This window comes from Orussus abietinus, unplaced genomic scaffold (assembly GCF_000612105.2).
Source record: "Orussus abietinus isolate OABI.00-Male unplaced genomic scaffold, Oabi_2.0 scaffold203, whole genome shotgun sequence".
In the NCBI taxonomy this organism is placed as follows: Eukaryota; Metazoa; Arthropoda; class Insecta; order Hymenoptera; family Orussidae; genus Orussus; species Orussus abietinus.
Window position 1 is genome coordinate 131,860 of NW_019394350.1, and position 16,680 is coordinate 148,539.

The 16,680-nt window shown below is 45.5% G+C and overlaps 1 protein-coding gene across 7 annotated transcripts in view; it reads left to right on the forward strand.

Moving 5' to 3' along the window:
• LOC105694366 (longitudinals lacking protein) overlaps positions 1–16,680 on the forward strand; it is a 130,289-nt gene that overhangs the window by 108,860 nt on the left and 4,749 nt on the right. The window contains exon 7 of one of the 7 annotated variants that reach the window (XM_012414961.2): positions 12,903–13,150. The exons of 3 other annotated variants lie outside the window; for them this stretch is intronic. In XM_012414961.2, coding sequence (XP_012270384.1) covers positions 12,903–13,135 — 233 coding nt within the window. In that variant the 3' untranslated portion in view covers positions 13,136–13,150. Of the gene's footprint in view, positions 1–6,672; positions 7,149–10,542; positions 10,773–12,243; positions 12,631–12,902; positions 13,151–16,680 lie in introns of those variants that run through there. 3 more of the 7 variants (XM_023431915.1, XM_012414971.2, XM_012414974.2) reach the window with 3 other exon arrangements.

Here is a 16,680-nt window from a genome sequence, read left to right on the forward strand (position 1 = left end):
CAGGAACCGTATGCGTGTCGAGTAAATCGGGATTTACTGGTCATGGGGTGCGCACGGGATTTCGTTGAAATTCAAATCATCGTTTCGTTGATCTCATTTCGAGGTCTTTCGGTTGGACCATTTATTTCGGCCCAGAGTTTCGGAGTAAGTGCTCCTATGTGCGACCGTTTTCCGGTCTCTTGTGCCAAAGATTAGTTCGTACAAACGGGGGATAAATGGGGTTTCGAAAACTCCCCGTCGGAATGAATTAGCGACGGATTAGCGCGGCGGGGCGAGGGAGGCTTTTTTTCGGTTTTAGGGAGTTTCTTTTGTTCTTGTTAGGTTCGGGGGTTGGAGGATCGCGAGGGAGGGAGTTAATTGTGCTTTCAGTTGATTTGCTCGCGAGTTTGAGCATTTTTCCGGGCCCGATGGACCAGATCGGGGGTTAAAGACAGGTTAAACGAAGGTTTTCGAGTCGTCGAATTGGGGCGGCCGCGGAAGTTTGTTGGGAGGTTTCAACGAGGAAATTGAGGGCCCGTTTCGTTGCGGCACTCCATGACAATATTTTGTAACGAAATTTCGACCGTGTTTGGCCGTTGCTGATAATGATATATTCGCGAACGGCGAGGCGCGTCCTCGAGCGGGTGGAAACGTACCAGTAGGTAGGAATGGGATTTATGTGCAGGTGGAGGGAACGTTTCGTTCCTTGTACTCGGGATCGAGTTTCCCGGAACACGGAGAAGGACAGACGTAGTAGGAAACGTTGTATCAAAATGTTAAAGTGAAATTAGTAGGCCGCCACGAGTTAGGTGGCGCGAGGCTAGCCATTGTTGGGTCCCTTTAGCGATAACCGAAGAAAGAGAGGAGTCGGAATAAGGGAGAAAAATGCGTTGTTAAATATTTAGAGCGTCCGAGGGAGTCTGAGAAATCTCATCCAGGGGACTTTGCGAGGTGTTCCACCTTTCTCTTAAAATTGCCATATTTTTTTTTTCTTTTTCTCCCCGAGGAAAATGTCAGAAACTTCGAATTTGACGACGTTTTCGCCGATCGTTAAGGGGAGGCGAAAGTGTCATCTGAGGGGTCAATTCGTGAAAGTATTCTCCGAATTGGGTCTACCGATTTGATTCAAAATTTACCACGTGAATAAGGAGGCCCTAAGGTAGGTCCCGAGACTCGCGAAATTTCAATTTTTTATGAAAGATTTTAAAAATAGCTGTAAAATTATCTTAAATTTGAAATTTCATAGGCGTTGGGACTTTTCTTATAGTCTATATATTCACATTGTAAGGTTTAAATTAATTCGGTACATAAAGTTCGGAGATAAGTTTCATAAACGTGATTTTTTTGACGCCACTTTTACGTCACCTTAAGGTAAGGTGAAAGTAGCGTCGAAGAGTCAATCGTTCATGTAACTTTTCTCCGAACTGAATATGTCGAATCGTTTCAAATTTTACAACGTGAATGTGGAGGCTACAAGGAAGGTCCTGACGCTCATAAAATTTCAAATTTTACAAAAATTTTTAAAAATATCTATGAACAAATTTGACAAAAATTGAATTTTCATGAGTTTCAGACCCTTCCTTATACCTTCCATATTTATATCGTTAAGTTTGGATGAATTCGGTACACCCAGTTTGGAGAAAAGTTTCATAAACGTGGTCTTTTCGACGCCACTTTCGCGTCACCTCAAAGACCAGGAAAATTCGATCCGCTGTCACACGAGGATTTTCCGCGCACGAGGGTTTCATTTCCCAAGGGATGAGTTTCTCAGAGCCCCCTCGGAGCCTCCTCGTAGGGGTATGAGATTGCCAAATCGCCCAATTATTTTTATACAAATTATAAAAGGAGACAGGAGAGTTCGCGCTCCGATCGTTGGAGGATTCTCGGGTGAATTAGGGCAGCGATCTCTGGATCTCTGGTCGAGGTCGACCTCGATCTACGATCCAGATCCCGCGGGATCTACCGTGCGTCGTGACACGAGGTCGGGAGAAAATCGCTCATCTTGAACCGTAATCAAACAAGTTTCGAAGCAACGAAGCCACAACCTTAACCTTAGAGTCCCAATTTATTAGATCTTTACGCGATCTAGTTTAAGAACTACGAGCTAGTCAGAACGAGGCGACAGATTCAACTAGACACGTTTTATTTAAGCCGAGCACGCGTACAGATCCCTGAGCGATCGATCCTACGACCGATCGATTTATAAATTATCCCAGCGATCGACCCTTTTAATAAGCACCCCGACCCTGTCCGATTTTTTTCCAGGGCTTGGGATTCGTTTAAAAAAATTGTTCGAGTCACCAAAAGGGCAGAATTTGATGTTCTAAAAAATCGATCACTTCCCAAAATGTCTGGGATCGATTCCGCAAGGGACGTCGTACGTTACAGAAGGATGAAGACTTTTATCGAAAAGTCCCGCAGCGACCGGAAGAATCTCTCGGGAATCGTGTCGCCGTTCGAGAAATACGTACTAGGGTCGAATCGATAGCTCGATCTCGGTGATAAGTCGAGATAAGAGCCACCAATAGGTTCGACCGTTTCGCAGTCGATTGTTTTAGTTGGAACCGTCTAGTCTAGAAGAGGCCTAGCCAGGCCACAACCTAAAATAGAATCGAGATAGAGATATATTTAAATCAAATCTATATATATATATTATATATATATAATATATACATATGTATATTACGGTGATACTTTGATAAGTAAGGACGTAAGCTACGTTAACTGCGATTCGCGCCAAGATACGTCTTTCCACCCTTGGCCGGGCCAGGCTCGAAATTCGGAGACCGGAAGTCCGGAAAATCGGCGAATCGCTCCAAGGAGTCTGCGCTCCCGCTTTTCGTCTTTTAGAAGCGACTAGAGATTTCTCGCCTTTTTTGGGCTCGTCGAGACGAGGGAAGAAACAGGGGATGCCGATCGAAGAGAGAGAAAGACTTGGGGTGCTTCGATCGCGAGAGAGAGGACCAAAGAATCGGTTACAGCCATATATTAGATTACGGAAACGCGTTCTAGTCAACCTCGCCGATCTTTGTCCCGGCCAAGACTCCTCGAAGGCAATCGCGCATGCGCAGACGCGTCGTGTCCTCGTATTAACCCCGTAGCTCTCGAGTCCGGAGAATCTTCCGACCCCTAGACACGTAAACGGCATGTATATTATCCGACGTTTACGCTACTTACGTAACGACACGTATCTTAAGGGTCGGTTGCACCAACGTTCGAATTAAAATCCTTAATCAAGGATTTCTTAATGCCTGATCGGAATTAACCACCCGATTTCAGGTGGCTACCAAGAAAATCGATCTTGATCCTCGATTAGCTTAATCTTTTTTGGTGAAACATCGATTCAAGGTTAACCCTTTCGTTATCTTGGACAAGATATCTCGCGACCCGATACTGGCCGATTAACGCTTTTGACGAGATATCTCGCGACCCGGTAGTAGCCGATCAACGCTTTTGACGAGATATCTCGCGACCCGGTAGTAGCCGATCAACGCTTTTGACGAGATATCTCGCGATCCGGTAGTAGCGGATTAACGCTTTCGACGATAATCTAGCTTTCTAGCACCAATATTTTGACATTCTAGATGAATATATTTTATAACTAATTCTATTCGTATAGCTAAAGGGAAGAAATAAATACAGTTTTTATTAATTTAATGAAATTGTTTTTATTTACTTTCTACGTGGTATAATTGAAAACATGGCAGAACACAAAATAATTTGTCTAGAATGTCAAAATATTAGTGCTAGGAAGCTAGATTATCGTCAAAAGCGTTAATCCGCTATACCGGATCGCGAGATATCTCGTCAAAAGCGTTGATCGGCCAGTATCGTGTCGCGAGATATCTCGTCAAAAGCGTTAATCGGCCACTATCGTGTCGCGAGATATCTCGTCAAAAGCGTTAATCGGCCAGTATTGGGTCGCGAGATATCTCGTCCAAGGTAACGAAAGGATTAATTAAGGTGTTACGAAAGGATCATTCTACGTATATATAACGTCAAAATATTGATGAAACTTTTCTCCAAATTGGATGCATCGAATCATTTGAAAGCTCGACTCGTGATTATGAGAGTCCTAAGAAAGAACGCGATGCTCGTGATGTTTCATTTTTAAAACAAGATCCTTTTGTTCATTCCAGACTAGAACCAAGGACACATATATACATTTTTTTTAATTAAATTTCACATTCTTCCTTAGGGCATAAATAATCACCTGTAGAAGTTTCAAATGACAAGGTGCACTCACAGGGAAGGTACCTAAGGTGTCCCCCTCCGATTTTGTTCATTTTTAAATCTGTTTTAGAGGACTAAAATCTGAGGGATCCGTGTTTTTTTTTATCGGCGGATAAACACTTTTAGGGGGTGAAATCAGGCTTCAAGGTTGGGCGTGCAAGGGGGTGAGTTGGCTGTTTCATATAGAAGCACTCGACCGATTTTCATGAAACAGCCGTCAAAATGTAGGGAATGAAGAATTATGAATCATGCATTTAGAATTTTTCGAAAAGATTCATTTTTAAGGGGTGAGCCACCCCTTTGAATATTTCTTTTACCCCTTACGCGAGCAGTAATTGCTCTATCCATATGAAACTTGGTTAATTTATAGACCAGAATAATACAAAAAAAGTTTCATTTGGATAGAACAATTACTGCTCGCGTAAGAGGTAAAAGAAGTATTCAAAGGGGTGGCTTACCCCTTAAAAATGAATTTTTTCGAAAAATTCCAAACGCATGTTTCATAATTCTTCATTCCCTACATTTTGACGGTTGTTTCATGAAAATCGGACGAGTGCTTCTATATGAAACAGCCAACTCACCCCCTTCCACGGCCAACTTTGAAGCCTTATTTTACCCCCTAAAAGTGTTTATCCGCCGAAAAAAACAAAAAACACGAGTCCCTTAGATTTTAGTCCTGTATAACATATTTAAAAATGAACAAAATCGGAGCGGGACAACTCAGGTACCTTCCTTGTCAGTTTGGAGAAAAGATTTATACATATTTTGACGTTTTTTACGTATGGGCCCTTTTATGTCACCTTAATCGTGGTTTAGAAATATCGTACCGATCACGGCTGGTGCTATCGGCCCTAAATCTTGACTTCTTATCGGCGAAGCATTAGCTAGTTCTAGCCATGATTAAAGATCTTAGCAGGGGACTCGTATCTATCCTCACTCAGCATTTTCGCTAAACTCTGTCCCGATGCTCTCGAGTGCCAGTCGGTGCTTCTCGGGGAGGAAACCTCCTTTCCTCCTTCCTGGCTTCTCTTCCGGCCACGTGGAGGGCCGCTTTTCGTTTCTTCCAAAGTCGTTCGTGCCAAAGAAGTCGAGTACCTTCGAAAGGGCGCCTCGTCACCTCGAAGACACGCCTCTCGGACCAGATAGCTCTTATCGCGCGCGTCGAAGAAGTCGGTGCTCCTCGTTGACTTTTCGGAGTCTCTTGACACCTGGCGGGGATCGAACGTGTCTTCCAAGTTTCCAAAGCTGATCCAAAGAAGGGGCCGTGCACCATCGCGGCGCAAAGACTGATTCACCTGTGAGGGAGTCGATACGTAACGCGAAACATGCACCGAGAAAAGAAAAGAAAAGGGAAAGGAAAAAAGAGAACAATCCATAGAACCAGAAAAATATTTCTTCGGTGTCAAAGAAATATCTTGAAAATTCCAAGAATTATTTCCCTCGAATAAGCTCTAATACATTGTCGTAACTAGGAAAGGAACGTCCGATCAATTTGAGTCTATTTGAGGCTAATTATTATTTCTCAATGTATTTCCTTGGTACCGTTCGATGATAGATTTTTCTGGTTCTGGTATCTCTCTCTCTCTTTTCTTTTCCTTTTTTCTCAGTGCAGGGTCGCAAAGTACTCGAGGGAGAGGGAATCTTACATCGACGAAGCTCAGGCCGTGCACTTAGGTTTCGCAACACGTGTGCCAAATACCGCAATGTCGGCTACGCAATACTCAGATATCCGAAGCTGGTCACACACGAGATGCCTATAGACTTATTTTGGAGCCATCTTTGTGCAGGGAATTATACCGCTGAAAGTTTGTACGCGCACTTCGCATGCGCCGGCGTATGATTTGCACCCAAGGGAGAACAAAGAGGAAACAAAGGAACCTTAGCTCTTAAGGAGAATCAGATAATAATTAGCACGTAAGTCGTTGGAAAGTTTGAAAGGGGATTCGAGAACGACGCGGAAATCGCCGAGCGAGCGTCGAGGAGAGGTGATATTAAAAGGAGCGATTAACCACGCAATGAGAGACAAAACATAATATTGTTCATTGACTTTACGTGAGAAGGTATGTTAACGATACGGGCGATAGTACCGCGTTGTACGTACGATATATTCTTTATGGTTTATGGTTTTCCCATTCAGTTTTGCGAATTAACTATGATTACCAATACGAGTGTATCACTGATAACCGTTGTGTTAGCGAAAGAGGCTCGAGAATTAATAAAGAGGTGAATTTAATTATTTGCAGACTCGAGGTGGTCGTTGCTTTTCGATATTTACTCCAGAGCTTCTGTTATTTGTGTATAAAAAAAGATAATCGTGTATCTATCTCTCGATTTCCGATAAGAATCGCCGTCGAATCGTGGAATTTGATTTTTAAGAAAATCCAAGGAAACGGGAACCTCTCCATTTTTTTCCTTTCTACTCCGTTTCCCTATACTGACACTCTTCTCCTTTGGTTTCAGGTCGTCTGATATGTCGCTGTGGACGTCGATTCAAGCACGTCTTCTCTATGGCATGCCACCAGCGGGAATGCGGAGAGGAGTACAGATGCAACAAGTGCACTTATCGAACCAACAAGCTCTGTCTCTGGATGCACCACGTCAAGTCCAACTGCAAAGTCTGCTTGATCCCCTTGAGCGAGCGACAGTGAAAACACCATCCATTGGTCCTGAAAAACAATCAGGAACACCAAGTAATCGGGGACCTGCCCGAGGAACAAATTCTTATCAGAAGAGGCCCAGGACTCGCCAGAAAATCGCAGTTTATCGCATCTTATCGGATAACGAGCTCGTGTGAATTCTCAAGTCTTTTCGATTTTACACGTTTTCAGCACGTTTCGAGGGTTCGCATCCGACGACGACCCTCGGAGTTCTTATGCAAACCTGGAAATCACTCCCTTTTTTAATTCGACATTGAATAAAAAATACGTTTAACCGTTGATACGTTCATACGGATGATATGATTTTCAGGAGAGGTTTAAGGTGTCCGAGATCTTTCCACGATCTCCCTCTTTGTTCTTCCTTTGAGCTCCCTTGGTTTTTCATATGTCTCTCGCACTCCTTCGGGTCTTGGTGGTGGTTCTCACGCGCTCGCATTTGCTTTTTGTAGGGTACCTTACCTTCGTGGACAAGCCGTACGCGTGCGCCCGCTGCGGAAGGAGGTACAAGTGGAAAACGTCTTTGCAGTGCCACCAAAGGGACGAGTGCGGAAAAGAGCCGCAGTACAAGTGCTACTACTGCACGTACAGAACGAAAATTCGTTCGAATTGGGTGCGGCACGAAAAAACGCACACCAACCCACGTGGTCGCAGACAGAGCGTTCACGCGGGAAACGTCATCGCGACTTAGGACGATTTTTTTTCACGGCGAGATGAGTTCGCCGTCAAGATGGCGTCGGCGGATGGGAAGCACTTAGCTAGTCTTAAACCCGAATAAAATAGCCCACGGTCGTGTTTCGTCTCTCTTTAAAAATGAGAGCGGAATTTCGGGCACGGCGAGAGGAGAACGAATTTTTTTTCATTACCAGAAAATGATTTAAAATATGAATAACTGAAGTTGCAAATGCCAAACGTGATCGATCGAATGTGTACTTTGCCCTCGGACGTCACTTTATGAGGTATGAATTCATAAAATAAATAAATAGCGCTATTAACGTCGGGTTAATCGCGATATTTCTTCTGGGTTTTCGATTTCGTGATTAGAATTATCGGAATAAAATGTCGACCTCCTCTCGTCGCTTCCTGGCTTGGTAGCTTTTAGTCGTCCGATGCCAAAGATCGATCGCTGATCCTGCAGGATGCTGGATTTTCAGTCCCCCACCGAAATCTTGCGATCGCTCTCGAGTCTTTTTAGTACCTAGGCGAGATTTTGGATACTTTGTAGTCCACGAGAATCCGGGAACTCATCCGCGTCGGATCGCTTGTATTTACCCCTCCTAGTCTCGTACTTATGTGCAATAACGAGGTGATGATGGATGTTCGGGGAGACCTTTTTCTAGCTGAATAAAGAGTTCTGAAGTCGGTCTGTCGGCGCCTGTCGTAAGTATTTCTGTCCGAGGGACAGGATCCACCAGGAGGATATTATCTATCCCAAAAATCTGCCGAACAAAGGGACGCAAAAAAAGTCGAGCCAGGTTCGGCTCGACCGGAAGAAGACCCAAAAATCCGCCGCCATAATCGACCTCTCCCGTCCTTCTCTAATTCTTTATCTCCGGCAAATGTTGCGCGGAATTTCATGGAAATTTGTTCACCAAGCTTCCTATAGCTTCGGAAGTCGTTCGTTCGAAGCCTTGAAGAGTAGCGGCCCGATAACGCCTTCGACTTTTCCTTTTCAGAGCTGGGAGCATGGAACATGCGGATCCTCCCGGGACCCGTTCAGGGCTTCATGGACCCCAGCTTCGTCGACGGCACGGTGAACATGAAGTACATATGCAGGTGCGGCAAGGGGTACACGAAGAAAGGCTCCCTCGACCGGCACATGCGATACGAGTGCGGCAAATTGCCGAATTTGCCCTGTCCACTCTGTGGGAAGATGTTCAAACATCGCCACCACGTTACGGAACATATGAAGAAGTACTGCCCGTTCAGGAGGGCCACCTGAAGTCTTTTCCCCTGAAACTCCGCATTGCGAATTTCTCCACGTGGAAGCGAACTCACTTTTCCGAACGCTTCGGTGAAAAAAGAACAAAATATGCAGAACATGCGAAAAATGCAAAAAACGCGAATTTGTCCCCTGGATCCCGATTTCATGTCCCGATGCAGCGAACCTGGACCCTCTCGAATTCTCCTCCACCTTTTTCCCCGATTCCGATTCGACAACGTATTCTTAAGGTGATATGAAAGGGTCATTCTATACATATGAAACGTCAAAATAATTATAAAGCTCTTTTCCAAACTGACCGCACCAAATAGTTGAAAACGTCCGCATGCGATTACGGAGGCCCTGGGGAAGGACGTGGTGCTCGTGAAATTTCATTTTTGATAACAAATTCTTTTATTTATCTCAGACTGGAACCAAGAATACGTGTGTGGGTGTATGTATATAATGAACTTTCATGAGCACCACGTTCTTCCTTAGGGCTTTCATAATCACGTGCTGAAGTTTCAAACTATCCGGTGCACCCAGAGAAGTTTTATGAATATTTTCACGTTTTATATACGTCGAATAACCCTTTCATATCACCTTGAGGAAACGTGTCGTCGACTCGATGTTCCCACCTCGTCATGCGGAGGCGTTCTATATTTCCTCCGCAATCCTGATGTAAACCGTGCTAACTAGGTTGCTACCGCTACATTATTGCGTTTGCACAACGCAGTTACTGTAACCGCCCGGCGACTCGAGCAGCAGGTGCATAAAAAGAATACAACAACGGCATCAAAGCGAGTCATTATTTCCACCGGGCGACGCCGTCCCGACATATCGATGTAAGGTAGCGTTTCCGTCCCGCTTTTTGCAAGATCTCGCCTGAAATCGATGTAGCTCCTTTCCAGTAATAAACTAAGGCCCCGATTAACGCACTCGTCTTGTTCGTTTCAGGGGCAAACTCTTGCGAGAGGGAGAGAGCGATGCCCGCCACGTATCAGCTGTTCGAGGGCGTCGCGGCGCTCAGGAAGCCCTATTCCTGTGACCGCTGCGGGAAGATGTACAAGTGGAAAGAGTCCCTCTTTAAGCACAAAAGAGTGGAGTGCGGGAAGTTACCACAATTCGCCTGCGAGATCTGCGGGAATCGGTTTATGCATAAGCATCATCTGATCAAGCACTTGACTTCCGTTCATCGACTCGCTGCGCTGAACGGAACCGAATCGGCGATTTTCCGATGAGCGACTCCACCTGTACTGTGAAATTCCAATTAACTTATTAAATCGGGTAAACGATACCGACAACGAAGAGGTGGAAGACGGTCTCGCGTGGGAGGTTTCCACGTGAGACCGCCTCCTCGCTTTTTCGAGCTGTCTCTGTCCGTCTTCTCTTGAACCTTCTTTCCTCTGTGCTCACCTTCGAAGGTTCCTAGTTCCTTCGACTTCGATCCCGTGAATCTCCCTTTTCTAATCGCTAGAGACAGCTGGTATGACTAATCCCACCTAACGCACTTTAGATAAGGACCAAAGTGCGAGGACTAAACGCTGAACGTGCGGAGAATTACTCGTTATCGGAATTTATTTCTCGATGAACAGCAGGATAGTCGATCGATAAGGATGATCTTTTTGGGAGAAAGGAGGGGAATTCGACGCGGGGGATTTTTTTTATTATGAGTTCGCAAGTGCCCAGGTGGAATGGAATGATGGAACGCTCGGATGAAGACTCGCTTCTGACCTGATCGATTTTCCTTTTCAGGTTGGACCAAGAGGCGCAACTACGAGGAGAAGCCCTTCGGCTGTCTCACCTGCGGCAAACAGTACGTTAGACGGGATTCTCTGTACAAGCACATCCGCTACGAGTGTGGAACCGAGCCTAAATTCGCATGTGCGATTTGCGGGAGGAGGTTCAAGCACAAGCATCACCTCACCTATCACCTTACCTACACGCACAGGATCAACTGATCGCCACACCTGTACGATTACACCTGTACAAAGCTGATGAAGTCAACTCGATCTCGATTAAATTAATTCCCTCGATTCGAAACTACTGGGAGCGTGTCGAATTTTTTTCTTCTTTTTTTTTTCTCTCATCCTTCGTTTCCGGAAAGAAATTGCCTGGAGCGAAACTTCAAGAAGACCTCCGAGTATCTCGTAGGAATTATTCACGATTTTTTAGAACGACCGTTCATTTTTCTTTTCTCACCTCCCTGCACTTTTTTTCGAGTCTTCGGGGGGTTGTACCCTCTTCGCGATTCACGGTTCCCTAGGGAATTTTCCCCAGCAGGCAGGCGTACGTAGGTACGTGAAAAGCTCGCCTCGGGACGCGGAAACGATTTTTTAATTCCCATTCTGTGCTTTCGGTTCCAGTGTTCAAACTGCGAGCTCTGCGATACGGCAGGACCCCCAGGCGAACGGATTACAGGAGGCCCTTCTCCTGTCCGCAGTGCGGAAAGATCTACACCTGGAAGGACTCTCTCACGAGACATCTGCGGGAAGAGTGCGGAGTCTTACCTCGCTACCTCTGCGTGTACTGCGGAAAGCGCTTCAAACAGCGATCCAACTTCCAGAGACACAATCACTCCCAGCACATAGTTCGACCCACCAGGATCAAGGACTCCGGGGGAGTTTTATAGAGAGAAAGGATACCGATCGACGACTCCTCCCCAAAGGACTCGATCTCTGCGACGAGGCGCTTAATACTTACTGGAAGGATTCCTAATCGCGCAACCTGGTTAATACTGGTTACCTAAAAAATCTCGAGATTATACGCATCCTAATATGTTAGTCCTGACTTCTCATAGGAAGGATAACCGACGTCCTCTTTAACGTCCACTAATAAAATGCCAATTCGTTCTAAATTCGTCCTGTTTGCCCTGTCGACGTTTCAGCTTTCGAAATCCTGACGAATCGGCCGAAAATTAGGTACGTGAAGAACCGCGAACGAGTATCGAGCTTTTTTTAATACCTTTCCTGTGCTTTCGGTTTCAGCGTTCCCGCCTAAAGGTTTGCGCTGCCGCAGGTTCTCCACCTGCCACCAGTGCGGGAAAACCTACATGTGGAAGGAGTCCTTGATGAGGCACCTGCGGGAAGAGTGCGGAATCCTGCCGCGATACGGCTGTTCTCTTTGCGGGAAACGCTTTAAGCAGAGGTCCAACTTCCAGAGGCACAAGCACTCCCAACACGGGATCCCGTCTTCTCGAAGAACCTCGTGAACTACGAGTGTATATAAATGATAAGACGAAATATGGAATCAATAAAAACGGGCTCCATGACTCCATCGCGTTTTGACAATGGACACTGTTCTCCACCTGCGAATTTAATTCGGAGTGTTCCAAGTCGAAGGCGAGACGAAGTAGAGAAATTCGAAGGGGTTCCGCAGGAATTCTCGCGAAATTGGCGCCGTTTATGAGGAACAATCGAGTTTTGGCTAACGTGTGGATTGTTGGTCTGATTTCAGGATTCGGTATTTGCTGCAAGCAGCAGGTGGGGATTAACAGGAGAGGATGTCGGAAAATGCCGGCCGTTTGCCACCGCTGCGGGAAATCCTACGCCTGGAAGGTGTCCCTTTATCGACACTTGCGGGAAGAGTGCGGAAAGCTTCCGCAATTCACCTGCAACGTCTGCGGAAAGCAGTTCAAACAGCGCAGCAGCTTCCGGCGACATCGCCTAACCCAGCACGAGCCTCGCTTCGATGTCAATCAGTTTATCAAATCCTCAAATCCTAGATAAGGATGCGGTGTTTAGGAAGTTTCGTAAGAGCGGCCTCGAGATCCCTCGAAAGTTAAACGCTGACAAGACCACGGGTTTCTTACAGAGATGAATAAAGAGGAATAGTTACTTTCTCCTCGCAGTGTTTCGCCTCAAACGACGTTCCTCCCTCCGCACTCGGAACGCACATAAAATCGTATGCAACGCATAAAAACGTCGCCTTAGTGCAGGTCGCTTCTGGCAGGAATCGAGAAAATCGCGATTTGAAGCATGGAAAAGAAATTTGTCCTGGCCGTTCCGAATTCTCATCAAGTTTTTTCGAAGCGACCTCGAGAGAGTTCCTCGCGAAGGAAATGATTACTGCTATCGTGTCTATACGAATGCATGGTTTTATCCTTTTGCTTGCAGGCAAATCCCGTGGGCAGAAGTCCTCGACTTCGCTGAAGCGCAAGCACTTCAGGAAACCATTCGTCTGCCAGAACTGCGGCAGACGGTACACCCGAAACTACACTTTGCGCCGCCACCTCCGCGACGAGTGCGGCAAGAACCCCCAGTACATTTGCTACATTTGCAAGAAGGGATTCAAGCAGAAGTCCAATTTCCAGCGGCACAGCACGAACGTCCACGGCTTCAAGTTCTAAGGCTCGATTATGGGAGGTTGAGAAAAGGGGGATGGTCGGAAATAAAAGCTTCGTTGACGAGAGAACTCGCGTTACGTCTCCTCGCTTTGTCGACCCATCCTGGCTTTCCGAGGAGGCACCCAGAAAAAGCATTTTCGCTGCACCGCGATTCTTCGATTCCATTGGCCAGGGAGATTTTAAATAAGTTAATCCGCAAATTGCCACGTGAATTGTGCAATCGACGCGACAGTTTATCATTTCCCTCCACCTCGTTTCCAATGAGAGGTAAAGCGCTTTCAGGTGTGAATTTGAAATTGAAATTTTCCGTCGCTCGTCTCGACTCCTCTGGCGTCTTCTTCCTCCTTGTTTTTAGAATCCTTCCCACTCAGCTTCCGTCTCATTCCAGAAGCAGAGGACGCGTAGGTTCTTTCTCCGTTTCCCACTCCTTCCGACCGTGCCGGGCTTAAGGTGAAGTGAAACACGTCGAGGAACTTGATCAACGTGGATAAAGAAGATTTTTTTCTAAATGCCTACGTTGCCAACATTCGTTTTTATATTGACAGCTGTATCGAATTATATTGGGCATTGTACCAAATGGCATACTCCACCTGTCGTTTTCGTACAATAATTATAAAGAAATCAAAGTAAAACTCCAGAAATCCCCCGAATTCTTGCTTTCTGAGGCCCTAATTGACTGCAGAGGGACCCCCTGCGCCATCTGTGATTTTCAAGTCAATTAAATTTTCACTCCGAGATCTCGTATTACCATCGTTTTGGCATAGAAGCGCATACAACACTTTTTTTGCCTTTATCCCGTTCAAATGCGAGTTTATCGATTACCACAGTGTTCTAAATTGTCGTAAAATTGTCCTGACCCTTTCGATTCTCATATCAGAGCCTTTCTATAATTGTATAATAATCGAAATATGAGAGCTCATCGTCATTTTAGTCCTGATCTAGGCTGAGTTAAAAAATTTGTGTGAAAAATCCAAATGTTGAATGTGTCAGGACAACTCTTAGATGATCAGGAGTGATGTGTCAAAGTTTCGGACAGTTTGGTCTAATACCCTTAAAACAAAGTGTTGTATTCGAATCGACTGATTTGAAGGGGATTTCAGTTCACCTTAACCAGTTAGCTGTGGCGCTCCCTTTTGCGAGCGCGCACCTATATATGTCGCCAAAATCGAGCGATGACGAGTATACTCGTCAATCACAGAGTAAGTGTCGCTGTTAAGATACTGGATCAAAAATATGGGTTTATTATATAAAATTGACACTTTTATTACCAATGTATATTTATTTGGTTAACTTAAACATATATTACATACTTATTAGACGAAAAACGCAAGAGAAATTAAATGCATATGATAGCAAGAATTTAAATTCCTGCCGTGGCGTGGTATTCGGCAAAACAGGGTGTTACACATAATGGGACTTTGCAAATGGAACACCAGTAACGGGATTCTTTCCTGATCTTGCGTTTATAACAACGTGCACACCTTCGGGTAGGATTTTTTGTGTTCGAAGTTCTGGGTATATGATCCAGAACATGATTCCCGAGTAATTGTGTTACATTAGGCCTAGATGGCCGAGTTTGTGTCGATTTTTCCCGGGTTATTGGATACGATGCAATAGTGTCCTCAACAAATTCTAGCAAAAAATTCATTCGCGATAACGTTCCATTATTTTTTTTGTATAATATATATGAATTCAAACAAATAATATCTAATAGATGGTAAGCTGTTTCAGCCGGTGCATACGGGGCGCATGAGTTTATCTCAAATTATTTATATTTTGTTATTCCTTTGTTTTATTCCGGCCTGGCCTGAAAATATTCTAAACATCTTGAAATTTGAGAATATGTTATGTTTTTCTCAAAAATTAAAATTTAAACAGCCAATGGTCCGTACTTTATACGCATGACGAGTATACTCGTCGATACACAAAATCCTGCCTCTTCTCCATGACGAGTATACTCGTTAACAGTTAACTGGTTAATAGTGACGAATTTAACGAGATTTTCTTCTTTCTAAGTTGCAGGCTTCCAACTGTCCCCCGCCGGTCGGCTTTTTCCGTGTCTCCAGTGTGGCAGATCGTACACGATTAGGAGTAGCCTCACACGACATTTGGATCTCGAGTGCGGAAAAGCTCCCGGATATATTTGCAACGTGTGCGGGAAAGGCTTCAAGCAGAAGTCCAACTACCGAAGACACATATCGACGGTGCATCGCCAACACAAGCCGAAAACCTGAACCTGGAAAAGCCATCGAACGTTGATCGAGTCCTGGTCCTGGTGACCCAATCAATCCGCAACAGAAGAACCCGAAACCGTACATTGGCGAAAAAAAAAAAAAAATCGATTACGTTCCGACATCCAGTCCTGGATTTTTGGAAACCGCGGAAAGATCCCCCTTCGATCGATATTCATTTCGACTAATCGTTTAAATCCTAAGTTTCTCGGATAACCCGAGATAATTGCGTAGCCAGTACGGACTTGGACTTTTCCCTGAGAAGGACTTAGCGATTTGGAATTCACTGCCCGATCCTGTATCGATAATTTGCCTCGTCGGAGTGTTGTGAAATTATCGGCACATGTTGGTATCTTGCGAGAAACCGTGAATTTTTCTTCTTTTTTTTTTTCTGGCGAGACAATAAACGCTCCATGAGCAGGTGAAATGACTTGTGGAGGTTCCAATGCATCCAGTTTTTCTCTCCTTCGTGGACCTCTGCAAGATCTCGAGTATTCGTCCCCTTTGTCGCTTAGGCGTAGAGGATGACGAAGTGCATCCACCGGTTGTGCAGTTTTCTCGTCGGGAATCCGCATGAAAAAGTACTTTCGAGAAGCTGGCTCGTCGAGGCTCCGAAATCATTCGAGTCAGGGGATAACCGATGTCAATTCTCTGGTTACAGGTCGGTCGCGAACGATCCGGATCTCTAAGAGCAGTACCAAGCCGTACCCTTGCTACAAGTGCACCAGGTCGTACACTAACAAGAGTACCTTGAATCGACACCTGCGCGAGGAGTGCGGAAAAATGCCGCAGTACTTGTGTCGGTTTTGCCACAAGGCTTTCAAGCAGCGCTCGAATTTCCAGCGGCACATCTGGACCGTCCACGGATGTATCCTCTGAAAGCTCCTCGTCTCTCGATAAGGCCGGGAAAGCTCGGCGAAAAAAGCGGGAAAACCACATGACTTTTGTAGAACTTTTACCGCAAGCGACCTTTGTATCCCCCTTTTACCGGCGATTTTCTACGAGAAATAAAAGCGCGCGGTCCCCCAGGAAGTTCCTCTCGATTTTTCACTACACCGGGTAGCGACCTGGACCTCATCCACGAGAACTCGAAGAGCTAATGGAAGAATCCCATCGTTCTCGGCGATTAAACGTCTCTAACGAGTGGCATGAACTTTCAGGGCAAGAAGAGGACCCGGAAGACCTCGACCTAGGGGAGCGTTATTTCTAAGAGGACGAGGACGCAGAGCTAGACGGATTCCGCACCTCGAAGTGCGTTTAGGGCGATAGTAGCGATCCGAGTAGCGAGCACCGATCCCCGACCTCGAAGAGCCCAGC